Genomic DNA, 24,791 nt, shown 5'->3' on the forward strand with positions numbered 1-24,791 from the left:
TAAAATGAGTATAAAAGAGCCGAAAAGGAGCGTGTGTGGTGGTGATGGTGGTAGCGGTGGGGGGTAATAACGCCGCTACCATTAAGATTCATGACTGCCGCTGGCGGACGCGCGGCGCTGCCAAGTAAATTGCAACGGGATTGGGAACTTTCCCCAAATTACACCTCAATAAGTGACTCATTTTTTTTTTTTCTTATTCCTCCTCTTTGGACTTGTTAAAAAGTTTGCTTCAAGTTACGAGTGAGTTATCAACAGTGACGTTGTTTTCACCCAATTTTGCATTGTACTGCCGCTGTCACTGCCTGAATTCTTGAGGAAATTGTGTGTGGTGTTGACGGTGTGAGGCGCGTGGCTGACACACATCGCCGCCTGGCTGTGCTTCTTGTAGTGTTGTGCGTAACGAGACAAAAAAAACAATACGTCATCTCATTCTGCATCGTCTTTCTTCCAGGGGATTCACGTGGCGGCAGTTATTGTTGCAGGAATCTCACACAAGCGAGTTGAAGAGAGACAAAAAAAAAAAAAAAAAAAGCAAAGGACAAGTCTATGGTTCAGTGTCAGCGTTGTGCCATTAGCGGCAGAACCTCTGTGTATGCACTGAGCCTAGACAGTGAGTGTGCGTGTGTGTTTGAGTGCGCTCGTTGCAAAGGCTTGATGCAAAGTGCTGGCGTGGGCGTTGTGCCGTGCCCGGTGTGTTGCGTGGCGTCAGGGCCCCAGGGAGTGTTCGTGGCAACACCAACACACTCTTATTCCACGCCAACAACAGTCCCACATAACACAGACTTGTGCAGTAAAAGACTAAGCATTTGTTTGGGAAATAGATGTTTAGAGGCGGCGGGCTTGACAGAGACCCTCGCCCGCCCTGGGACACTACAACAGCTGTCACCGAGCACTCATAGGACAGGACCTCGTAAGTATTGCAACCTGCACTCGCCCTCCCTGTCGGGGAGACCTTGACCTATAGTGTACTCTTATAACCTGAAGAAAAAATTTAAAAAATAGGGAGATATGTCGTGGGTAGCGCTTTATTCCCCTGCCTGGCAGTGCATTCACCCGAGGGGTCTTGAGGTGGCGGGGCGGCCGGGGGTATGCAGGGGTGAGCCACAGAATGTGAGGCTCAGAGCTGGCTGGGTCTCCGCCGCGGGGTTCACGCTGCCGTGGTTCACAGGTTGCCAGGTTCCGCAGCGCGCCAGTCATGCACCTGTACTCTTTTTTCTTCTTTTCTTGCACCTGCGTGACAAAAAAGCGTGTACTCTGAGTTACATGATGGGGTTTTATTACGTTAGGTGTGTTATTATCATGGCGTAGAGTTCGTGGTGGGGTGAAATATTCTTAATGCAGAGTTTTATTAATATTGAATGGGTTTACTTTAACAAGGCCGGTGTAAATTAAAAATGTTATTGTTTTGTTGTTACTATTGTTGTTGTTGTTGTTATTGTTGTTGTTGTCCAGTAATCGCGGGGATTATTTGCATTTGCTGGTGTGCATTTTATGCTTCAATGGCCTTCGGGAGGTATTTTAGTGCTTGCAGAAATGTTCGCCAAGGTGTTTTATGCAGTGAAGAGTGTAATGGCGGTGCATGTGTGCGTAGTGGTGCTGGTTGTGGTGGTAGCGGAAAAACTGCATGATAACATAATAATAATGGGTGGCTTTGGCGCTGCCCACCTGTACCTGGCCGGTCAATTAATGAAGCCTTAGGGTCGTTCGGAGAGTTGTCAACAAAATCTGGATTGGCGGCGGCGGGACGTTAAAGCTGACAGGTCGTGCGGCAACCACACGGAAGGCGACGCAAGAAGACAAGGACACGAGATTCCAACGGGAAGGACGCGGTTAGGGGCGGGAGGAACGAGAAGACGAGGCACCGTGGCGAAGGAAGGGGTCCGCGAGGGAAGGGGTCTGCGGGAGGCGCAGACGGGGGGTGTGGGGAAGGAAGGTCAGGGACATTATTCTTTGCGTAAAGGGAATGGCGGCGGCGGTGGCGGTGACGGTGGTAGTGGTGGTGGTGGTGGTGGTGGTAGTAGTAGTGGTGGTGGTGGTGGTGGTGGTGGTGGTGGTGGTGGTGGTGGTGGTGGTGGTGGTGGTAGTGGTGGGCTGTGGCATCGCTAGCTTAAAGGTGATGCACTCCTCCACTTCCGGTCGCTGCAAGGGAAGGAAGTGGGGCTGCTGGGTGATTGCGGCTTCGACCTGGAGGGTGATGCGTATCGTCCACTGCTTATTGACGTGGTGTCGCAGCCGCAAGTCGCCTGGCCGAGGCACGTCGCAAGTAATGGTGTTTGTGTGCCTCCCAGGCCGTCGTTTCTTGACCAACGTGGGAAATTGCGTCCCATGCGTATCTGGGTTGATTTCGCAGGAACAGACAGGGTTTGTGGGTCGAGGGTCAGCTGCTGTGATCGATTACTGCTGACTCAGGACATCAGCACCTGGCGTGGTCTGCGTTCAGAGAAGGAGGCTTGGAGTGAGTCAAGGAATGTTTTAGTATCGAGTGAGGTTCTCGAGTTCAGGGTGAAGTGAGGCGCGCATGCGTGCTTCGAACCCTTGTGTAAGGGGAGCACCGCCCCTCCCCTTCCCTCTGGCAGGTTTCCTGCAGGTCACTGCCTCTGCACAGCGACCTCGTGCAGGTGTTCAGCGTGTGAGAGGTCAGCGCGGGTCACGTGCGGCCAAGGTCACCACCCCAGCCAGTCCTCTAGCAGCGCCAAGGCTACGAGCATCGGTCACGTGCCGGGGACGTTGCGTGACAGGTGGCGGGGGTCGCGCTGGGCCTGACACCCCTTTAACCTCCGTCTGCCTCCTGACCCTGCTTAATGTGACTGGTGCACAGTACTGTAGCGGCGGGCTGGGCGCCTGTCTGTGCGTGGCGGGCAGCGTGCCGCCACCTTTACTCCCGCTGCCGCCACAACTGCCACGTTTCCTTCCTGCCGGTCACGTGTTTGTGCCGCATGTTTCCTACCCGCCGCTGGGCGTCGCGCGGGGCTGTCACGGAGGGAGTCACTCAGCCCAATGCCTGCCTTGTGATGGATGATCTTAACCTCAAGATGCACAGCGCACCTGAAGGGCCTGAGCGCGGTGGACGACACCCAGACCCCCTTGGCGACACGCGGGACGCCTCCACGCCTGCACCCGCCACTCGCATCCGCTGATCAATAACTTAGTGGAATATCCGTACGACGCTGTCTTCCGGCCCGCGGTGTTTATATTGACAGTTCATTAAGGGACAGTGTAAATCTTTTCGCCTGTCATCTCCCCTCCCCGTCTCTCTCTCTCTCTCTTCTCTCTCTCTCTCTCTCTCTCTCTCTCTCTCTCTCTCTCTCTCTCTCTCTCTCTCTCTCTCTCTGAGTCACGGCACTCGAGGAGGCGCGTTGAGAAAATTAGTCAGGTCAGAGGGAAGTGTGCGAAAGTCTTGTGGACGCAGAAAGCGATGTGGTGCGTAAAGGTTGACTGGGAGCTGGAAGGGGGGCGGGGGGACGGCACTGACGAATAAAGAAGAAGGGGCCTGAAGGACACATGCATATGGACAGTGGTTTTCAGAACATGGACTGAAGCTGCGTTGTCTCTTTCAACACGTGTTCCTGGGGTTTGGCTATGAGAAGGCTGAGTGAGGAGAGGGGAGGACAGGGTCAGGCGGGGCGAGGAGGGGCGGGACGGGGACGGGGCGGCGGCGGGGAGAGGAGCGCAGAGGAGAGGAGTGAGGTAGGTCGGGGGTTGGTTAGGCTGGGCGATGCGTGGTTGCCGTGGTGGTGGGTGAAGGGGAGTTGCCGGGGAAGGGTTGGGGTCAGCGAAAGGGTTGAGTTGGGGTTGTCTTGAGTCCTCATGCTTTTACGAAACTAGTATATGTACGAGTACACACACACACACACACACACACACACACATATATATATAGAAAGACCTTCAGTGATGCCACCACTACTACTACTGATAATATTAATATAATAATAATAATAATAATAATAATAATAATAATAATAATAATACTCTGTGCCAAGACAAAGGCGCCTATATAAGTAAATTTACCAGACTACCAGAACAACAATAATAATAACAATAATAATGAAAGATCCCAGAAATGAATACCTAACTTCAACAGTAACGTGAAAATGACAGCAGTGAAAACCATAACATTGTAGAAATTTATCGTAAGTTCCTACCTACACCCAATGCCTTCCTTCCTTCCTTCCTTCCTTCCTTCCTTCCTTCCTTCCTTCCTTCCTTCCTTGCTTCCCTGCTCCTTTGTTTTGCTTCCTTCCTTTCTTCTCTCCTCCTTACCTCTGTTCCGTCATTCCTTCCATCTATCCATGCATTTGTCTTTATTCCCTTCTTTATTGCCTTCCTCCCTTCCTCCTTTTCTTTCCTTCTTCCCTCCCTCTACCTTTTTCAGTCCTTTGTTCCTTCCTTCCTCATTTTCTTTCTCCCTTTGATTCTTTGATTCCTTCCATCCATTTTCCCCTCCTTCCAATTTTTTTTTTTACAATCTTTTCCTTCCTTCTTCCTCCTTTCCTCCGTCCTTCCCTCTTCTGTTCATCCATTCCCTCTATTTACCCTCCCTCATTTATCCCTTGGTTCTTTTTTTTCTTTCCCTCCCTCTTTCATTCCCTTAAACCACCATCTTACTTCCTCCTTTTTTTTTCACCTCTTTCCACCCTTCCTTCCTTCCTTCTTTCCTTCCTTCCTTCTATCAATTTATATTTTTCCTTCATCCCTTCAGCCTCCATCTTACCTTCTGCTTTTCAGTTTCCTTCCACACTTCCGCTCTTCCTACCTTCACCCATTCACTCCTGACCCTCCCTCTGTCACTGCCTTACCCAACAGTCATCCCTCACTCCTCACCCACACTCTCCACTCTATATATCAACTAGCCAGCTCCAGTTCGCTGCCTTCTCCTGACGCCGGTATCTCTCTGTCTGTTGCAGGAGTGAGGCCTGAGCGCCGCTGGATGCATGCTGGCAATACAGTATCGACCTCGCTCACATTTCCCAGGTAATCTTGCTGCCTTATTGATTCTTGCTTGGCCCAGGTGAAGTTTAGAGAGAGAAAAAAAATATGAAGATTTGTGTAGGAATATTTTGGTAGTTGTATATGATGTGTTTGTGTGTGGTTTTTTTTTTTTTATGTGAGGGGGTTAGTCTCTCTCTCTCTCTCTCTCTCTCTCTCTCTCTCTCTCTCTCTCTCTCTCTCTCTCTCTCTCTCTCTCTCTCTCTCTCTCTCCTCTCTCTCTCTCTCTCTCTCTCTCTCTCTCTCTCTCTCTCTCTCTCTCTCTCTCTCCACGCCATGAAAGAAGCACCTAACATTTTCCACACACGGACTGGTAACCATGTAAAGATTAATAGGTCACAGAATAAATAAAATACGGGAGTCAAAAGTTAAACCAATTTTACTTTCAATCTAGCTTGATATTTAAAAAAAATGACATGGTTGTACTACTTAGAGAGAAAGAGAGCGAGAACAATAGAGAGAGAGAGAGAGAGAGAGAGAGAGAGAGAGAGAGAGAGAGAGAGAGAGAGAGAGAGAAAGAGAGAGAGAGGTTTATTAGTCAGTAATTACGCCTTTTCTTTTATTTTCCTTTTATATTCATTTTTTCCGCGAGTTTCATGTTTCACTTAGTAATAATATACAACTACAAATCCGGGGTTGTGATTTAATGGCGTAGGAAACTAGACTCGATTCAGCAGGAGAAAAGGATTCATAATAATAGTAGAAACGAAACAATTAAAATCATAGTGGTTGTATGATTCTCTCTCTCTCTCTCTCTCTCTCTCTCTCTCTCTCTCTCTCTCTCTCTCTCTCTCTCTCTCTCTCTCTCTCTCTCTCTCTGCACGTAATACAGGTGTTAGAGCATCTGTCACGGGTCTCTGGTTTGTCACGGAATCGTCAGGCGCTCACAGGACAGGCGGGCTCAGGTGTTGCGGGTTCATGAAGAAAAGGAAGAAAAGCACCGAGCGACACGTGGCCTTGCTGGGTGTCAAGGGAGGCTCAGGTGGCGTTAGCTTGCCGTGTTCGTTAATTTGTTCCCATTGATACACAAATGGCCTCGGTGGAAGCAGGGTGGGAGGCAAGGTTGTCACGGCGACGCGGATCGAGATAAAAATGGCCGGTTTCTTGAACACTGCACACTGGGATGGGTTGACTGATTTACTTGAGACAGCGTGATGAGAGGAAATCGTGAGTGTAAGAAATTTTGGTTATGGATGTGGAATGTGGAATGTTGTTTTCGTTTTTAATCTCGCCCGTCACGAAACCTCACGAAAATATTTTACGTAGGAATCAAAGTCTTGGTGTCTTATCTCGTCTTCTTTTAATTAACAGACTCTTGTGGAAGTTAATGTAAAGTTCATAGGAGGTTTCATGATTCTAATGGTACTTTAACATATCCTCTTCTCCATCAGTGGGGAAAAACACCCATGAGAACTTAACTAATTTCTTTAGCCTTTAAAAAATAATAATCCTGATGATGGAACGAAAAATTTCACAATGCGGACTCAGGTAAAAATTAGCCAGGCAGGAGGATGGTGAGGGTACCGCAGCTTGCTTAGATCCTGTACAATGCTGGCAAGTCGTGAGGCGCGAGGAGGGTGGCAAAGCACATCATGCGGGGGAGTTGTTCTGTTCTCCAGCAGGACAGTTCGAACATTCATGCACGCGCCAAGTCGCAGCGCCGGGCAACTTACCGACCGCCTCGTTCTTCTTTCGGCACATTGCTCCTCCTTCCCCAGCATCCTTCACCAGCCAGCCAGTGTTGAGAGACCTGGAGAAGGTTTTTGTCCCCCCAGAGGGCAGTCGGCGGTCACACTGTATATAAAACTCTTACCGCTCCCACACCCTGCGTCGTACATGTACTTCAGAGGTACACGCGTTGTACACTATAGTATACACTAACACACAGACACATACAGATGGCAGTGTCATTGGTTTATTTGTTCATGATACAAGAACTATATCACGCTCAACACGGCCAGTAGACCAAGCTGAGGTGTACAGTGATTCTGGCCGCCGTGATGGCCAACGACAAATACCACGACTATAGTCCTTCGTCAAGAGGCGCCGTCATGGCCCTGATAGACTATGAGAACGGAGGTAAACACCGGAAAAAATATATTGCCAGCGCCTCGTGCTTCCTGCAGGTTATTGAGGTTAAAGAGCATTGCACTCTTAATCCCGTCTTACTGTTTTACTGCTCACCGTCTTAATACTCAGTTAAATTCAATCGCGTTTGTTGGCCAAGAAAAAGAAAATTGTCTGTATTAACCTTTGAACGAGATGTTATAAAGATGTCCGCCACGTAACCCCGGGTTATAATTGTTGTTAACGTAATAAGTAATTGCGAGAAAGAGATTGAGAAGAAGAAGAATGAGAATAATAGTAATAATAATAACAATAACAATAACAACAATAACAATAACAACAATAACAATAATAATAATAATACAACCATGCAAGAAACACCGCAAACCCTCCATCAACAGAACACCTCACCAGACACACCTCCCCTGCCAGTGCATTCCCTTCGCCGGTACGTGAGTCAGTAAATCAGCAGGGTTCAGAAACTTGCCCAATCGGTCCACAGAGGGCGCCACAACACCAACACTGCGCTCGCTATCGCCGCACCTCCGTCATAACCAATCTCTGCGATAACTCTTCCCGCTCACTGCACGTGTTTTTGCCAGCGGGCATTTGGGAGACAGACAAGCAAAGTTCCGCCACACTTCCCATGACAAACAGCGTGTATTGATCCCGAGCAACAAGCGTGTGTGTGAGTAGCTGTGCCCAGGTAGTGTGGTGCGGCCAGGTGAGTGCCAGGTGAGTCAGTGCCCGAGTCTCACCACGCCGGGGAAAATGAAATGTTATGTCATGGGGCGACTTCTTTTTATTATTGACGGATGCAAATCACGTGGCCATGTTGTGCGTGAGGGATTGCACGTGCATGGTTTGGCCACGTGACTAGGAGATGCACGGCCTGGAGAGAGAGAAAGAGAGGGAAGGAAATTGGGTGTTATGGGAGTTATGATTCTTACTTATAAAAGAAAGAAAAGAAAAAGAAAAAGTATGTGGTATGTGATAGTAAAGGTACGTACGCACTCGTTTACTCGTACATCACTATGAAAATGTTTTGAGATGTAACCAAAGAAAAAAAATAGAATGAACAGAATAATAATAATAATAATAATAATAATAATAATAATAATAATAATAATAATAATAATAATAATAATCTGTTTACAAAATTACATTGACGAACGAGCTTTGGATCACTGTGTGTGTGTGTGTGTGTGTGTGTGTGTGTGTGTGTGTGTGTGTGTGTGTGTGTGTGTGTGTGTTAGCACCGTAAGAACAATTCAGTTTAGAGATTAGTATACCGTGTCATTCAAGAGAGCGAAGGCAAAAATAATGTCAGCTTCGGACTCTCGGTGGGGTCTCACGTGTAATCAGTGCCACATGAAGCTCGGTGCCACATCCAGTATGCACAGACAGACCGAGCAACTGCTTGGAATGTGTAATCAACAAAGTGTCAAGCCATTTTTGTCTTTACTGATCTTTTTGTTCGTGTGTCTGTGAGTCAGCGTAAATGCGTGTGTCTTGTTTGTCTATACCTGCGTGTTTGTGTGTGTGTGGCTGCGTGTTTGTGTGTAAGGGTGTGTATGTCTGCAGGTAGCTAATTATCTTCTCACTCCAGTCAGGCAGTTTCATATAATTTCACTAGTGACTGGTTAGCGCGAGAGTCTGGTTTGGCCTCGTATACTGATGGTGGGCCGAGTAATGGTATAGAGTGATCAGAGTGATGGTGGGCCGAGCACTAGTATTGAGTGATCAGTGATGGTGGACCGAGTATTGACAATGAGTGACGATGGACTGCGTGTTGGTATTGAGTGATGGGCCGAGTACTGGCTTACTGATGGTAGGCCGAGTACTGGTATTGAGTGATCAGTGATGGTGGGTCAAGTACAGGCATAGGGTGATGGTGGGCCGAGTATTGGCATAATTTATTAGAGTGATACTGGGCCGAGTACTGGTATAGAGTTATTAGTGATGCTCTTCTGTCAAGGTATCACTAACTTCTCTCCGCCTCTTTCAGATTAACTTAGTGACGCCGTCGAGAGAGCGCGGCCCCGCCATTCAGAGGAGCGTCCTAACCATGCCCTTCATCGACGACGACCTCCTGTGGTGCCCTGACAACGACGGCAAGATGGTCGACCTCTCCTGCCTGGTAAGTGATTGACCTGCCCTTGCTAGAGAAATGAGTTTTTTGTTTTTTTTATGTAGGAAGGACACTGGCCAAGGGCAACAAAAATCCAATAAAAAAATATGCCCACTGAAATGCCAGTCCCATAAAAGGGTCAAAGCAGTGGTCAAAAATTGATGAATAAGTGTCTTGAAACCTCCCTCTTGAAGGAATTCAAGTCATAGGAAGGTGGAAATACAGAAGCAGGCAGGGAGTTCCAGAGTTTACCAGAGAAAGGGATGAATGATTGAGAATACTGGTTAACTCTTGCGTTAGAGAGATGGACAGAATAGGGGTGAGAGAAAGAAGAAAGTCTTGTGCAGCGAGGCCGCGGAAGGAGGGGAGGCATGCAGTTAGCAAGATCAGAAGAGCAGTTAGCATGAAAATAGCGGTAAAAGACAGCTAGATATGCAACATTGCGGCGGTGAGAGAGAGGCTGAAGACAGTCAGTTAGAGGAGAGGAGTCGATGAGACGAAAAGCTTTTGATTCCACCCTGTCTAGAAGAGCAGTATGAGTGGAACCCCCCCAGATATGTGAAGCATACTCCATACATGGACGAATAAGGCCCTTGTACAGAGTTAGCAGCTGGGGGGCTGAGAAAAACTGGCGGAGACGTCTCAGAACACCTAACTTCATAGAACCTGTTTTAGCTAAAGATGAGATGTGAAGTTTCCAGTTTGAGTAGTTTTATTATTATTATTATTATTATTATTATTATTATTATTATTATTATTATTATTATTATTCCCCTTCTTTCTTTCTTTTTTTTCTATTGATTTTTCTACTGATCGATTTTTCATTTTTCTGTTTTTCTAACGATTATTTTTCTTGTTGGTTTATTTATTTTTTTGTAATGCTTGATTTTTCTTTACTGGTTTATTTATTTTTTTTTCTATTGGATGATTTTTCCTCTTTCTTGTGGTAGATTTTTTTTTCTTATTTCTAGCAGTTGATTTTCTTCTTTTCTTTCTATATTTTCTGGTGGCTCATTTTTCTCTTTTCATATAGTGGTTGGTGGAATTTCCTTTCTTTCACTTTCTAGTAGTTACTGGAAGTTTTCAGCCTAACCCGCTAACCACACGTGACAACAGCACACACTCTTCATCCCCAAGTCTCGCTGTCTTTCGTTCAGGACATGCTGATGTTTACTTAAGTCATTTTACAAAAGGCGAAAGTGCAACACTGACAGCATGTATTTCAAAGTGTCAGGGAACTCTCTCTCTCTCTCTCTCTCTCTCTCTCTCTCTCTCTCTCTCTCTCTCTCTCTCTCTCTCTCTCTCTCTCTCTCTCTCTCTCTCTCTGACATATGCGAAATTGATTCTGACTGACAGCAACACTTTTTTTTTTCTTACGTATTAATAACAACACTTCGAATACAAACAATAATCCCGTGAAAAAATATTTTCGAATACTTATACAAAACACTATAATATAACACCCCATCCATCCATGTATGAAATTAACTATTAAGTAGAATTGTACTGCGTTACTGGCATTACCTCTTTTACTCGTACGCTTGTACATAGCCTTTTCGTCTTTGTATTTAGTAATAGTGACATCTACAAACTACTGATAATGTAATGTTGGTTCTTGCTGGCATTATCTCTCTCTCTCTCATGCGTTTTTATCCCCTCCTTTTTTATTATATATATATATATATATATATATATATATATATATATATATATATATATATATATATATATATATATATATATATATATATATATATATATATATATATATATATATATATATATATATATATATATTTCATTTATTTAGTCATAGCCACGTTTTTTCTTTTTTTTTTTCAATTTAGTACATTAAGAGGACCCCAAGAAACACCGGTATAGTGTTAAACCTTAATTATCAAGAGCACATTAACTATAAGTAACTCGTAATTCTACAAAACATAAAGTTAATAATCCCCTCTGATGATTTACTGGGCAGTAACTACCATACATAACATATCAAGGGACCACAAAACTCTTTACGACAAGAGACAAGTCAGTGCAGAAAGCGCTCAAAATTTGTTATAGTATGGCATAAATATTTTCGTTTTCGTTGATAGTTCTCGACCTGTACGTTTTCTCTGACTGTGAGCTAGAGCTATGACTTATCTATTTTTGGTGGTGTTAGTAGTGAGAGGGTTGGATACGTGTAGCAAGGGTGCTAGTATGGAAGTGCTGAGAGGAATCAACAGCACCATGATAGTCTTTCGTGGAGCGTAAGTAAGGGAAGTCTGTTTTTGTTGAGTGCAGATATGATGACACATTAAGTGCAAATCCGTAGTAACCTAGGAATAGAGTTACTCTGTTGCTTGTCTCTTACCAGGAGGAAGTGCCACGTAGAAAATGTTATGTGCGCTGCGTTTTATCACTGTGTCTATGTTTATAGCATCTCAGATACGATCATAGGATAATTATATAGTCACAAAGTCTGCACTCAGGTACCTACCTAGTGATAATGCATAGGTGGCTAGTTTGTAGGTTTATTGTGCTTGAAGATTCAGCCCTTTCTATTAACAGAAATGGACCCCCCCCCCCCTTCCTTACCAAGTCATTTATCATTCATTCAGTCAGGTGACGCTCAGGTGCTTGTTAACACTGGATTAAATGCAATAAAGCGTTAACACTGGATTAAATGCAATAAAGCACTTAACTCTAACTTTATCAGGACCTTCTCTTCTCTAGAACCTTGCCAGTCTCATAGTAGATCATTAGGGAACTTTTAATGATGATAGGTGAGAAATAGATAGATATATTTCATGATGGATCTATCACTTGTAGGCCTCATTGCTTCTTGCAGCTCCCCTTATTTTGTTATGCTTTAGTGTTGTGCCATGCTTCAGTCTCACCCACATATCAGGAAAAAGAGAATTTTAAAAGTAAATTAACCAAACATTATAACATTTCATCCCTGACCAGTGGAGCTTCATCCTTTTTTTTTTTTTTTTTTTCTCATCCCCAAGCCTACCAAGTGTAAGGGACTATATTTTTCCTCTACGACAGCTGATGACAGGCCAACAAACCATGAACCTGTAGTGGACACTTGTCATCAGCCAGCTGAGTTGGTGGCTTTCTGGGATTGGTCAGGCTTCAAAATCATATCCTTCATGGTGACACTGAGGTCAAGTTAGGTCATGTGTAGTGATCTTGCTAGTTTTCACAGATGGCATTAGTTGATTGCCAAGACAGCTGGCAGGAGTCATGAAACAGTGGTCTTATTGTCTAGAATTAGCCAGTTTTGCTTGACTAATACCAAAAATCCTACCATGTACATGTGTATCTACCCTTCTAAGGAACACAACTCTATTTTTACTAATGAGGCACAGGTGTTAAGTGTAGTGATACCTAATTAATTATTTAACATCATTCTTAAAAAAAGGATGTTGCATTCTGACATGTCTTATTTTTCTAAGAAGAGATGAGACAAAAATGTATAATGAAGACGGTGCATTGTAAAAGATAGATATATCCTGCAGGAGTAGAAGTGTTTCATTCCTATTTACCTTTGCAGGACCCTGGGGGAGGAAATGGAGCAGGCAACAGTGCCGCTCCTGGAGGGAACAACAATGAGCAGATGACACCGATGGGCATGGGCGTCATCGGGGGCATGGCCTCCAACCCGTCCTCCGCCCCAGAATGTGGCGACCTGGCTGAGCTGTCCCAGGCCGATCTGAAGGGTCTGGTTGGAGAAATTACTGAAGAGGATGAGATTTTCACTAGCATATCCGTGTCAAACTTCGAACTTGATAATATATTTGCTGAGGTGAGTGTTCAAACTGCTGGTTAGATGCCTTTGTGTCATTTTGTAGTAATAGCCTCCAAAAAGCATTATGTATATGTATCAAGGGATTCTGTAAGCTATAAAGCTGTCAACCAAAAGGTATGTCACCGTATGTGATGGTAATGGTCCATTTACTGTTGCTACTCATTAGACAAACCGATTCTTATAGGTATTTTGTGTTTCTTAGTTATTTTCATGTCATTTTGTCACAAAAAAGAACTGCTATTAAAATAGCATGATGTACTCTAACCATCACATACTACAGCCCTCTGACTGTCACATATAGTCTCCTAGCTGCCACATGTATCATTCCAATCCCTTCTTTTTGAGAGATGGTGGCCTAGTGCACTGAGGCATGAGAGATGAAGGCATTTCATGGTTATAGGTACATCTTGCCTTCAAATCAAGTTTGCTGTGTTTCTATTGATTTCCAAAGAGTGGGCATTATTATATTATACAATATCATCTACAGTATATCTATCTATATACACACCAGGAAAACATCCCCCTTGAAGGGTGGTAGCTGAAGCAGTGCACTTAGTACATGCACACAGTTGCACACAATCATACCCATAAGCATCCTCTTCACATCTTACCTTAAGGCTTTAAGAACCACACTGCACAGGGATCACTGGCACATTGCAACTGGTTCCTCCATGTCAGACACTGGCAGCAGTACTGGTTTACCCTTCAGCACCACCATAGGCTCATTTCCCTCCCTGCATCTGACATCATCAGCTAATCATTTCTGATGCCCACAAACAGCCTGTTATGGCCCTGAAGGCCAGGTCACCATTTGTGAATTCACAACTGCTTTCCATTCACCCACATCACTCAGAACTAGTTTGTTAGTTGTACAGGCATCACTCTTCATCTAATGCTCCCTTCATAATGTCTATCCAGCCCTTTGTATGGGAAAAATCTTTTTTAACCATTTGTCTGAATCATCTGCAATCATGCTACTTAAATTTTTAAATACATAGTATCAATTTGTGCCATACTTATTACATCTCCACACTCTCTTCATTCACACTCCAAGCACATCCTCATAACGTTGGTCATTGTTACATCCTAGCCCACTCTGTGAAAGCACCCTCAGATGGTTTGATATTTGAAGAAATTGGGTGAGAAAGATGTTTATAGATATTGTGAAAAGAGAGAGAGAGAGAGAGAGAGAGAGAGAGGAGAGAGAGAGAGAGAGAGAGAGAGAGAGAGAGAGAGAGATTTAAGGTGAATGAGTAAAAAACAGGGGTAAGCAAAGTTGAAGTGCATGGACAGAAATAGACTGAGACTCTGGCCAACTCTCATCATGAAAGTTGGAAGGAATAAACATCAGACTTACCGGAAGGTAAAGTGAATGTTGGTAGAGGGCTTACATTTGAAAAGAGAGATATCCATGCTGAACTTATTAGAAAACTGAGTTTTGAGGATTTGGACTGCAGATGAGTGCATGTATGCCGTTACTTTGTGTCATTCATCTTTATTTTGATATGTTTTCTCATTTTAATTGCATGGATTTAGGCCACTTTGGAAGAGAGAGTAACCAGGTGTATACATAACATATATAGATAACTTATCTGAAGCAGCATGTACACACCCAGACAGTGGACATCCTGAGTTGTGTTTACATTGTGTTTTGCTCCTTCAGGTTGATGATTCCTTCCTGTCGGGTAACCCAGTGAGGAGCCGCGATGGCCGGTGTGGCCGAGACGACTTCATCCCCGCCACACCCACCGACTCAGCCAAGACCCCATCAGACCTGCACATGATCCACATCAAGCAGGAGCTGGAGACCATGGGCAGTGTAAGTCTGTTGCACACCTTGGGGAGATGGACACACTCTCACCACTCTAGGAATAGTTTGTTATTCCTTAATTACACTGTTGCCTTTGCCAGATGTAGTACTACTGTGTAATGCAGTCATTTTGTAGTGCAGGTATCAGTGTTGTTTTGAATAGAGAATGAACACTTTGAAATACTATACTATATCATTATCAGTGCTGTTTTGATACAGAAATAATTCTCTGAAATGAGAGTAATGGTTTTAAAGAGGAAATACATATACTGCTAATAATTCTGAAATACATTGTTGATATAAAAGTTATCTTATGCAGTTATATTCTTTTGCAGTAACATTGTGATCTAGTGTATATTGTAATATTAACAATTTGTTTTTCTATAAAGGTTCCTTTGCTTCACCAGAGTGATGAGGAGCCCATGTCCACCAGCACCATGGACACCGTGTCCAGCACCAGCACCCTCACGCCCCTGCTGCGCTCCCCCCAACATGGCCTGTCCAACCACAACCACCTCATGTCCCACCTCAGCAGCAACCCCACCGCCTCGCCCCTCAGCCACCACATGCAGCACACCAATGGCGGTCAGACCTTTGAAAGCTTGCTCAATGACGAGACCAATGGCACCAACACATCTCTCCTCCAGAATGCCTTGCAAAACAATGCCCAGAACGGCTTGATAGATGTCCGTCACATCAAGAGAGAAAACTCTGTCGCAGCAGCAAATCCTCTGCTTGCTGGTGAGTGATACATGCGTTCATATTTCTTTCTTTTTTTCTTCTTCACCGTTTGCTCGTTTGCTTCCACCATGTAATACAAAATGATAACATTTCTTTTTTGAATGGAATGTTTTGGAATACTTTGCAATGCTTTCACTCATGCCCACACTCCATCTGTCTGACATAGAACATTTGTCTCATTTCAAGAAGTGACACCAGTCCCTCATTGGACCTTTTGGGAGGACTTTGGTATGCATAATTGTTTTTATTTTTCATTCATTAGTATTTCTTAGTCTCTGTAAAAGTCATCCTGTAACTTCCCTTTAATTTTGTGGCAGCATCAATACCACACCCTGAGAACTTGAGGCCTTTGTATATGGTCTGTCAAAATTTCATTAATTAGCTTTTAGAAATTTATGACCTATATTATAATATTTGTTGAGCCTTTCATATTTGTACTGTGATCATACATGAGAGTACAATAAGTAGTCATTGTGTTAGTGTTGTGAGTGTATATGTGACACTAGCTGTGGCCATCACCCTTGTGGACGGCAGCAAAACACTGAAGCACAAAACTTTCAAAGGACAAATCACTGTTTTCAAATAAGTTTGATATTGTATAGTTTTTTAAAATCTTTATTACTCTATTTACATCTGAAAATCAGTTACAGAGGGAACATTAGATATATAAAGTAGTGCTGTGTCATCAAAAAGAATTGATGGGTTAAGAAATGCTTCTATTATAGCTATAAGCAGTGCATTAAACAGATAACTGAACCAAATTTAAAAGAGAAAAAATTCCTGCTGCCCACTCATTTCCATCCACATACCATATCTACCTTTATCCAGTATAGTTGGGGGACATGGCCTGGCCTGCCAGCACACACTTTGGCCGGGGAGGAAGAATATTGCTGCCAGATTCCCTGTATGCTTGTAAAGGCAGCTGAAAGAGGTGAAGAAAGGAATTTGGGAATTCCCTTCTCTGTATTCTTGTCCTTACAGTGGAACAAGATATAATGTAGATGCATTGCCTCACCTTTCCTCTAGAAATATAGACACATTTAGCTATATCAGATGCCTGTTCCTAAAATTTACCCAAAGAGGATGGATGTTGTGGAAGTCCCTATTCCAGTTCTTGCATTCAATTCATAGAAATCTCCATTAATCCCTGCCATTGCCTTCCTGCCTTGCATGCTCCAGTCCTTCCACTCTGCTCTTGTACATACTACACCAACATGACCTCCCATTTCATTGGAGATTATCCTTTTCTTCTCTTGCTCTTACGGTATCCAGCTTACTCATATATGCTCTTCAACATCTCACTTGTCATTGTTTCCATTCTTTCCATGAGTTGGAACAAGCTCAGGTTGTTTTACATGATCTGCTCAGCCACTCTGTATTTTATTTCTTTCCCCGTTACTTGATGTACCAAATTTGTCACACGCACTTTCATTACTTTCACCATCCATTCTTGGCACACAAAAGCCACTTCTCAGGTAACTCATCTCATCTTTATCTGTTTTTAATTTCACACTGGTCTCTCTCATGTGTGTTTGAATGCAGATACAATTATTCTGTTATGCAGCCTCTCTTTTTTTTTACCTCCATACCTACTGCCCTGTCTTAGATCCTGCCACACTCCTCCCTTACACCATGCTTTTCACCAGTCACCTTCCATGCTCTCCTGCTAACACATTATCAAAATAAAGTATTTATATTCACATACCTTCTTTTGTCATCTCCCCACTCAGGCACCTCATAAAAACACTGAGACATTGATCTGAATGCAGGATAAAACTTTAGCCATGAAAGGCCTTTGTTAGGGATAAGGATCAAACCTTTGACCAGGAGAACAGAAAGCACCACTTTAGACAACAGAATCTTAACTATTGACTATTTGGTACTTCCATCCTTAATTACTAATCATTCTGAGACATCTTTACTTGTTATATCCACCTCCATTGTTTAAACTTGGCAGAATTTGCAAATATATTATCTTTAATCCCCTTCTCTTTTGTAGATCCTTATAAAGATTTCATTCATTACTTCCAGTGCTGTTAATTGTTTCATATTGCAGTGAAAGAGTTAATGATCACCCCAAGGCAATTTTGGGGACCATTTTGAGACCTTTGCACTCCTAGTCACTTCATTTTCAGTCTTTTTCTCATTTCAGTCTACTTCCAATTTTTATAGAGGCATTCAACTCCTGCTGAACTTAGTGGCTTCATTTCAACTCTTATATGGACCCTCAGAATCAGTCACCTCACTTGTATTCCTTTGAAACACACCACATTACTTTTTTGTTTACCTTCAGCCTCAACCTCTGCCTTTTGGACACATCATCAAGTGTATTTCCAACATTCTATAGGTCACAGATTTACTTTCCATCATATTCACTTGCAAAATGAACTTCCTTGTATGTTTGTCTCAAATGCACATATTGGAAAAAAAATCTTACTGAAATATTAAACAATCCAGCTCTTACCTTTTCATTGTTTCACATCATGTTCTCTTTAGCACCTGAGCTCCTTTGCTTTTACTGTTTGGTACTCCACATCTTCAATATTAAAGAGTTATGCTGTACTATACATCTGGCAGTTTAAAGACACAGCATTCTGCATTCCCTTCCAGCACTGACCCTCATACTTCCTTCATGACTTTTTGATTATCTTCATCTTCCTTTCCTGTTCCTTTCCTGTTTTCTCCCTTTCTTCCCATTTGCTGCACTTATCTTCCATCTTCCCTTTCTGGTTCCTTCCTTCTTTTCATTTTTGTTCCAGTTATCTTCTATCTTCCCTTTGCTGTTCCTTCCCTGTTTTCTCTCTTTGTTCCCATTTGCTTACACAGAATTACATTAAGAGTGGTAAAGTTTCTTGTACATTCACCTTTCAGCAGTATCTCAGTGTACTGCTTCTTCACTCATTTACTCATTGTTCTTGGTTTTACACACTGTCCTGCTGATTCACTCATGGCAACTTAAACAATTTCACTACATTATTTTTTTATGACAAGGCATGTTAATCTTTTGCACTTCATTTGAATCTCTCTCTCTCTCTCTCTCTCTCTCTCTCTCTCTCTCTCTCTCTCTCTCTCTCTCTCTCTCTCTCTCTCTCTCTCTCTCTCTCTCTCTCTCTCTCTCTCTCTCTCTCTCTCTCTCCTTCTCTCTCTCTCTCTCTCTCTCTCTCTCTCTCTCGCCTCCCCCTCCATTACCAGAAACAACCAGTTTCATGCTGCATTCTGATATCAGTGCCTGTGACACGTCTCCTTTTTTTTTTTCTTCTTTTTCTTCTTTTATCAAAATGACTTTTACTTTTATTCACCTTTCAGTCACAACTTCTCCTTTTAGACTTAGCTGGTTTCATTTCTCATCATTTTATTAAATGTAACAGTTTTCATATTGCTTCCAAAAGTACTTGTACTCTCCAAATTTCTTCAAACAACACATAATCTTAATTTTCATCAGCATATGGTTCTCTGCCAACTTCCCTGTTTTCACTTTTCATTTGACTGAAACTCATATCTTCACTGCTTTAATTCTGAATGCACTATAGCTTTTATAAAGGATCATAAGCCCTAATAACTACCTTACATTTATATATTTCATGCAGTATCTGTCTCTATTACACTTAAACTCACTGTATCTTCCAAACTTGTGAAATATTCTCTTACAAAAAAACCTGATGAACATAAAACATATTCATTCATCTTCACCTAATATTCATTGTCTCTGTATGACCGCCATTGAGCTGAATTTATTTATTTAACCCTTTTTCTTTCATTACATCACTAGTTTCCTCAGTCTTCCTTCCCTAAAACACAACACTGCACAAATGGGAAGGACCTTGTTCTATAAAAATCTTTTCTCTTTGTACTCAAGTTGATGCATTTTTTAGCACATAACTACCCCACACTTCTTGCAGCAGACATCATGTATTCCTAGTATCCAGCATTTCAGTCCAATTTAATATAATCATGTAATTCAACTTCTATCTTCAGCTTTGTAAACTTTGTAACTACTACTACTACTACTACTACTACTACTACTACTACTACTACTACTACTACTACTACTACTACTTCTTCTTCTTCTTCTTCTACTACTACTACTACTACTACTACTACAATACTACTACTACTACTACTACTACTACTACTACTACTACTACTACTACTACTACTACTACTACTACTACTACTACTACTACTACTACTACTCTCTCTCTCTCTCTCTCTCTCTCTCTCTCTCTCTCTCTCTCTCTCTCTCTCTCTCTCTCTCTCTCTCTCTCTCTCTCTCTCTCTCTCTCTCTCTCTCTCTCTCTCTCTCTCTCTCTCTCTCTCATTATTATTCTTCCTTGAAACTCACTTAAACTTTGGATCCTTTCATTAGATCATCACATTCCATTACAAACACACTTCCTTCATATCTTTCTCATACATACCATCACTAAAGGCACTCATGTTTGCATCTGTTTTTCTTTGTTAGCAGACCACTACAAAATTTACAAGTACCAGCTATGTCTCCCTATTCCAGTCATTCTTCATACACATTAATATGAACTTGATATACCACCACCTCTCCACACTTTCATGAATATTTTTAGTGCCTTACTTTGCCACAACACCAGCCAGGACACAAGTGTGCTGACGTCACACAAACTTAGCAAGTCACTCAGGACACCTGTGAAAAAATCATTTATGAAACCTAGTCTTTCCACAAGTGCTGCCAAGGAACGCAATAAGTAACATGTGAGAGAGAGAGAGAGAGAGAGAGAGAGAGAGAGAGAGAGAGAGAGAGAGAGAGAGAGAGAGAGAGAGAGAGACTTCAGGAAACATTACAGATTATGAGAGATAATACTTCAGGAAGGGATCAGGGAGATTAATGGGTTGAACTAGTGAAGTGCCATGACCTTGAGAGATGCTTGGTGTTGGGAGGAGTAATGGAGAGAGGGAGTGGTGGGCTTGAATAATGTTAGTTTGGCTCAGTGATGAATGAAGGCCCTGAAGATCTCAGTGGCAGGCGTGACTTGAAGTGGGTTGTGTAAGGCAGGGTTTCCAGTGTCATCTTTGCTTTCATGTTGTTGGTGCTTGGCTGGTGTGTAACATGTTTGTGTAGGTGGTGGTGGTGGTGGTGGTGGTGGTGGTGGTAGTATGCCATTACTTGCTACCAACAGTCATCTGGCACAATTTATTTCTAATTCTGCAGTGAAGTATGCAGTTAGCGTACAAGTAAATTGTTTCTAGTCATGTAAAGAGTCTGAATTAATGTTGGATGATAACCTGGTTTTTTATTCATGGTGGTAATGCTGTTCTTGTCATGCTTGTGTACAGTTGGGGTGTAATATAATGTAGCACAGAGCTTTACATTTAAAAATTATGTTTGCAGAAAGTTGATTGACTGATCCATTTGAATTGCCCAGAGGCAATAGAATATCCCCATAATGTTTCTTTGTAAACTCATATGTTAATTAAGATTCACAACTTGAAGACAAAACTTTATGTGATCATGATAGTTCTACAAATTATTGAAGACATTACAATAAATTATCTTATGGCAGAAAATTACCACTGACAACATATGTTGATGTCAGAATCTTGCATGAATAATAACACTGTAAAAGTACCATATTAGAAAAATGTTTATAATGGAGAACAGTATCTTCTGAGTGTCTTATATATATAGCATACAGCAGAGGCTATGGTGGGTGGCCTGAGGTGGAGCAGGAAGAGTGGTAGAGGCAAGGGACAGGATGTGGGTGATGTGAAGGTGAGGGAGAAAGAGAGGCAGTATTGGAGTGGTGGAGGTGTGGCATGTGGTGTGAGGAGGAGGGAAGGAGGAAGGGTGTTGGGCAAGGTATGGTGTGAGGTGGTGATGCATCTCGGGGCGTTGCAGGGTCAGCGCTGAGCCACACAAGTGTTGTAGTGCTTGGTTGTCAGGGATTGGCTAGTTTGTCTGCACCTGATACTTTGCTCATTAATATAGTGCAATGGAAGGCATCATGGTTGGTATTCTTAGGCATTTCTGGGTCTCATTCTCACTTATTTTAACACATTGCAGGAGAAGATAATGAGACTTTCATGGCTTGAGTAATAGTTTAAGGAGGATTTAGTACTAACATTTGGAAAGATGCCCATGAGAACCTGACTAATCATCTCAGTGGTCTCTGAAAATAGTCCATAGGAGAGAACAAAGTGTTTAGAGCTGAGGCCGGTGCACCAGCCTGGTCTGCTGCACCTGCCAGTGGGTGCTGTCTTGATGGACACTCACACATCACATTTCTTCCTTAACTTTTCCACATCTTGCCCATGTTATATTCATCCCACAAATCATTCCATGAAGAACTTTCTGTAATTCCATTACATTCATGTCATTCTTGATGTATTACTTTACACATTTAATGAATGAATGAGTACTGCAATCTCCACCTATAGACTAACTTCATAAATAACTTCTCACAACTCTAGCAATATGGTGAAAAAACCTGCTGCCACTCTGACTTTCTCTAACCACAAAACATTTCTGAAAGTGTGTGTGTGTGTGTGTGTGTGTGTATATATATATATATATATATATATATATATATATATATATATATATATATATATATATATATATATATATATATATATATAAGGTATAATAATGATGATAATCGTTATTATTACTACTATTATATTTGACAACTACCAATCCACCAAGTGTCGTTTGGTTAGGGCAGGTCAGTTTAGGTTAAATTCCCCCACATTGATTCAGCTGGCAGCAGCTGGCAGGGCCCATCGTGTCATGGGGCAGCTGTCGCGTAATGTAAAATATTTTAAAGTTTGATGGATTTTCTCTCTCTCTCTCTCTCTCTCTCTCTCTCTCTCTCTCTCTCTCTCTCTCTCTCTCTCTCTCTCTCTCTCTCTCTCTCTCTCTCTCTCTCTCTCTCTCTCTCTCTCGGGGGAAACGAGGATCAGTTACTCAAAATGCGGCCAAACTTGTCATACATAAGATAGTTTTGTTAGCCAGAGTAGTGCGTGCATAACTACAAATTTACCTCAGTTAAAATAAATATCCGGGGCTGACGTAAGGCGGGCCACACGCGCCGCCTTGAGACAGGTGTGTGAGGCGCGACCTGACTTGTGGGTCTTCAGGCCCAGTGCTTCACGTCCGGCACTGGTCAACAAAGGGAATTATGAATGCCTACAGCACTTATTAGGTTACGGAAACACTCACTTCCCCCCATTAATATCTCTAATACGACTCAGGTAACCTTAAACAGGTACTTAAGACACCTGGCAGACAGATTACCATCAAAACACTGTCTCGGAGTTAATAAAATCTAAGGGATGTTTACTATCCTGTTTCAGGTTTGTTATCCTCCTCGTATGACCGACCCATGGCCAGCCCGGCGTCCACTCCGTCGTCCACCCCCTCCCTGCCATCTCTCATGGGCCACGTCAAGATCAAGAAGGAGACGCTGGACCACCCCCATGACACGTGCAAAGGTGAGTACCCACACCCTGTGCTTCAGAGGCCAATAGGAAGGAAGGTCTGGTGCTTCCCTTTTGGTCTTGCCTTCATTTTTCCCATATACTGTAACTTGAATTTTACGCCCAAAATGTCTGGAATATCGAACGCAGTAGTGAGCCACGTGTGGGTCAGCGTGTGAGGAAGTCTTGCATTCCATGAATTCAGCGTCTGCCCTTGACAACAGCTGCCTGAGACGCGTGGCGCGACACATACCACTTGTATATGAGGAAAAATATGTATATTATAAATGATTAATACATAAGTGAATAAGAAAATAACTAGATGAATAATCAGGAAGTAGTTTGTCACGAAATGAGCAAAGTAAGAGCAGCGAACAGCGAATCGGACGTTACTGTGACATGAGATCATTAATTGGCGTAATCTAGATCGGTAATTCATGGCCACCGTGGAGGCCTTGAGGGAGTGGTGGCCGCGGGGAGCAGCGTGAACAGGGCGGGGCGTTGACAGGGCTGCTCGTGGCGGGTTGGCAGGGGCTGGAGTGGTGGCAGCCAAGCTGTCCTCAAGTGCTGTAAGAGGAAAAAAATAGTAGAGGAAGGGATAACATTTCTCGGTGGCAAGAAGTATTGTGATGTATTTATATCGATGCCAGAAAGGTGGTAGTGTGGACAAGGCGGCGTGTGGCGGCTGCAGAAGGAAATGTGTGTGTGTGTGTGTGTGTGTGTGTGTGTGTGTGTGTGTGTGAAAGGGGGAAGGGGGAGCAGACGATGCTTGCCACCCCCAGCAGTTTGGGCCACGTACTGGCATGACGTCTTGTTATGAAGCGGAGGAGAGGGGATGGACGGGTCACTCCCCCCGACGCTTACCTGCAAGTTACGAATGTGGTGATATAAGGTGTTCATTTGGGCACAGGTGAGGCGCGGGGAGGAGTAACGCGAGGTAAAAATACCGGCAGGTTTTAATAATAGCGTTCCGGAAGATATTTGGTGAGCCACCTGCCAGTTCGTGAGCCATTCGCTGTTTGACGGCATGAGTGAGTAGCGTTCTTAAGGCACCTGCTGGAAACACTGGTCCGGGGCGACTCCCTTTGTTGACCGGCGGACCGTGGGAGGCACGGAGCCCAAAGCCGCAACAAAGACACGTTGTGGCGGCGGGGGAGGGAGGCAGTTGGGCAGCAGGAAGCAGGACGGGCGCCAGCGAGGGTACATGAGGACATTGGGAAAGAGCAATGCCCTGAAGACTTGTCGAAGTGCGCAAGGTTGGGCCTCTTGGCAGTGCCACGCACCCCGTGACTCAAGGGCAGGCGCCACAAGTCCCGCAAATCCCACACAACCCACATCCCTTTATCCCGCCACCGAGGACTTAAAAACCCTCCACCACCACCGTGCATCTCACCAGTACCAGCAGCTCCACCTCACCGCGCCGCAGAACCAGCATGACTTTGGCATTTTTGTTTCCTGGCTCTGTCCTTCCTCGTGCTTTACGTAATCGTTCCGAAACACAGCTTCTCTTCCCCGACAGCGGCCATAAATCTTGTTTAGCGCGTTTCCTGTTGGTGGCGTTGCCGTGGTATTCCTGGGGCTTCCTTAAGGTGACTCACACGCCGAGAGGGTAAATATACTCTGCTGGGTAGTAGTATTGGAGGACAGACGAGGAAGTTGGCGGCTCAGCTACTGCGCAATAGTGGTTTTCTGCTTCTGCTTTCTCTCTCTCTCTCTCTCTCTCTCTCTCTCTCTCTCTCTCTCTCTCTCTCTCTCTCTCTCTCTCTCTCTCTCTCTCTCTCTCTCTCTCTCTCTCTCTCTCT

At 43.6% G+C, this 24,791-nt stretch overlaps 1 protein-coding gene across 12 annotated transcripts in view; it reads left to right on the forward strand.

The window, feature by feature from the left end:
* LOC135102071 (uncharacterized) overlaps nt 1–23,316 on the forward strand; it is a 107,604-nt gene extending 84,288 nt beyond the window's left edge. For 4 of the 12 annotated variants that reach the window (XM_064006754.1, XM_064006752.1, XM_064006755.1 and 1 more), the window contains exons 3-9: nt 4,908–4,974; nt 9,065–9,196; nt 12,735–12,986; nt 14,653–14,808; nt 15,207–15,540; nt 15,727–15,768; nt 22,867–23,199. In XM_064006754.1, coding sequence (XP_063862824.1) covers nt 9,125–9,196; nt 12,735–12,986; nt 14,653–14,808; nt 15,207–15,540; nt 15,727–15,768; nt 22,867–23,168 — 1,158 coding nt within the window. In that variant the 5' untranslated portion in view covers nt 4,908–4,974; nt 9,065–9,124 and the 3' untranslated portion in view covers nt 23,169–23,199. Of the gene's footprint in view, nt 1–451; nt 911–4,907; nt 4,975–9,064; nt 9,197–11,331; nt 11,447–12,734; nt 12,987–14,652; nt 14,809–15,206; nt 15,541–15,726; nt 15,769–22,866 lie in introns of those variants that run through there. The other 8 variants (XM_064006756.1, XM_064006757.1, XM_064006760.1 and 5 more) reach the window with 6 other exon arrangements.
* The last annotated feature ends 1,475 nt before the right edge of the window (nt 23,317–24,791 follow it).

This window comes from Scylla paramamosain, chromosome 7 (assembly GCF_035594125.1).
Source record: "Scylla paramamosain isolate STU-SP2022 chromosome 7, ASM3559412v1, whole genome shotgun sequence".
Lineage (NCBI taxonomy): Eukaryota > Metazoa > Arthropoda > Malacostraca > Decapoda > Portunidae > Scylla > Scylla paramamosain.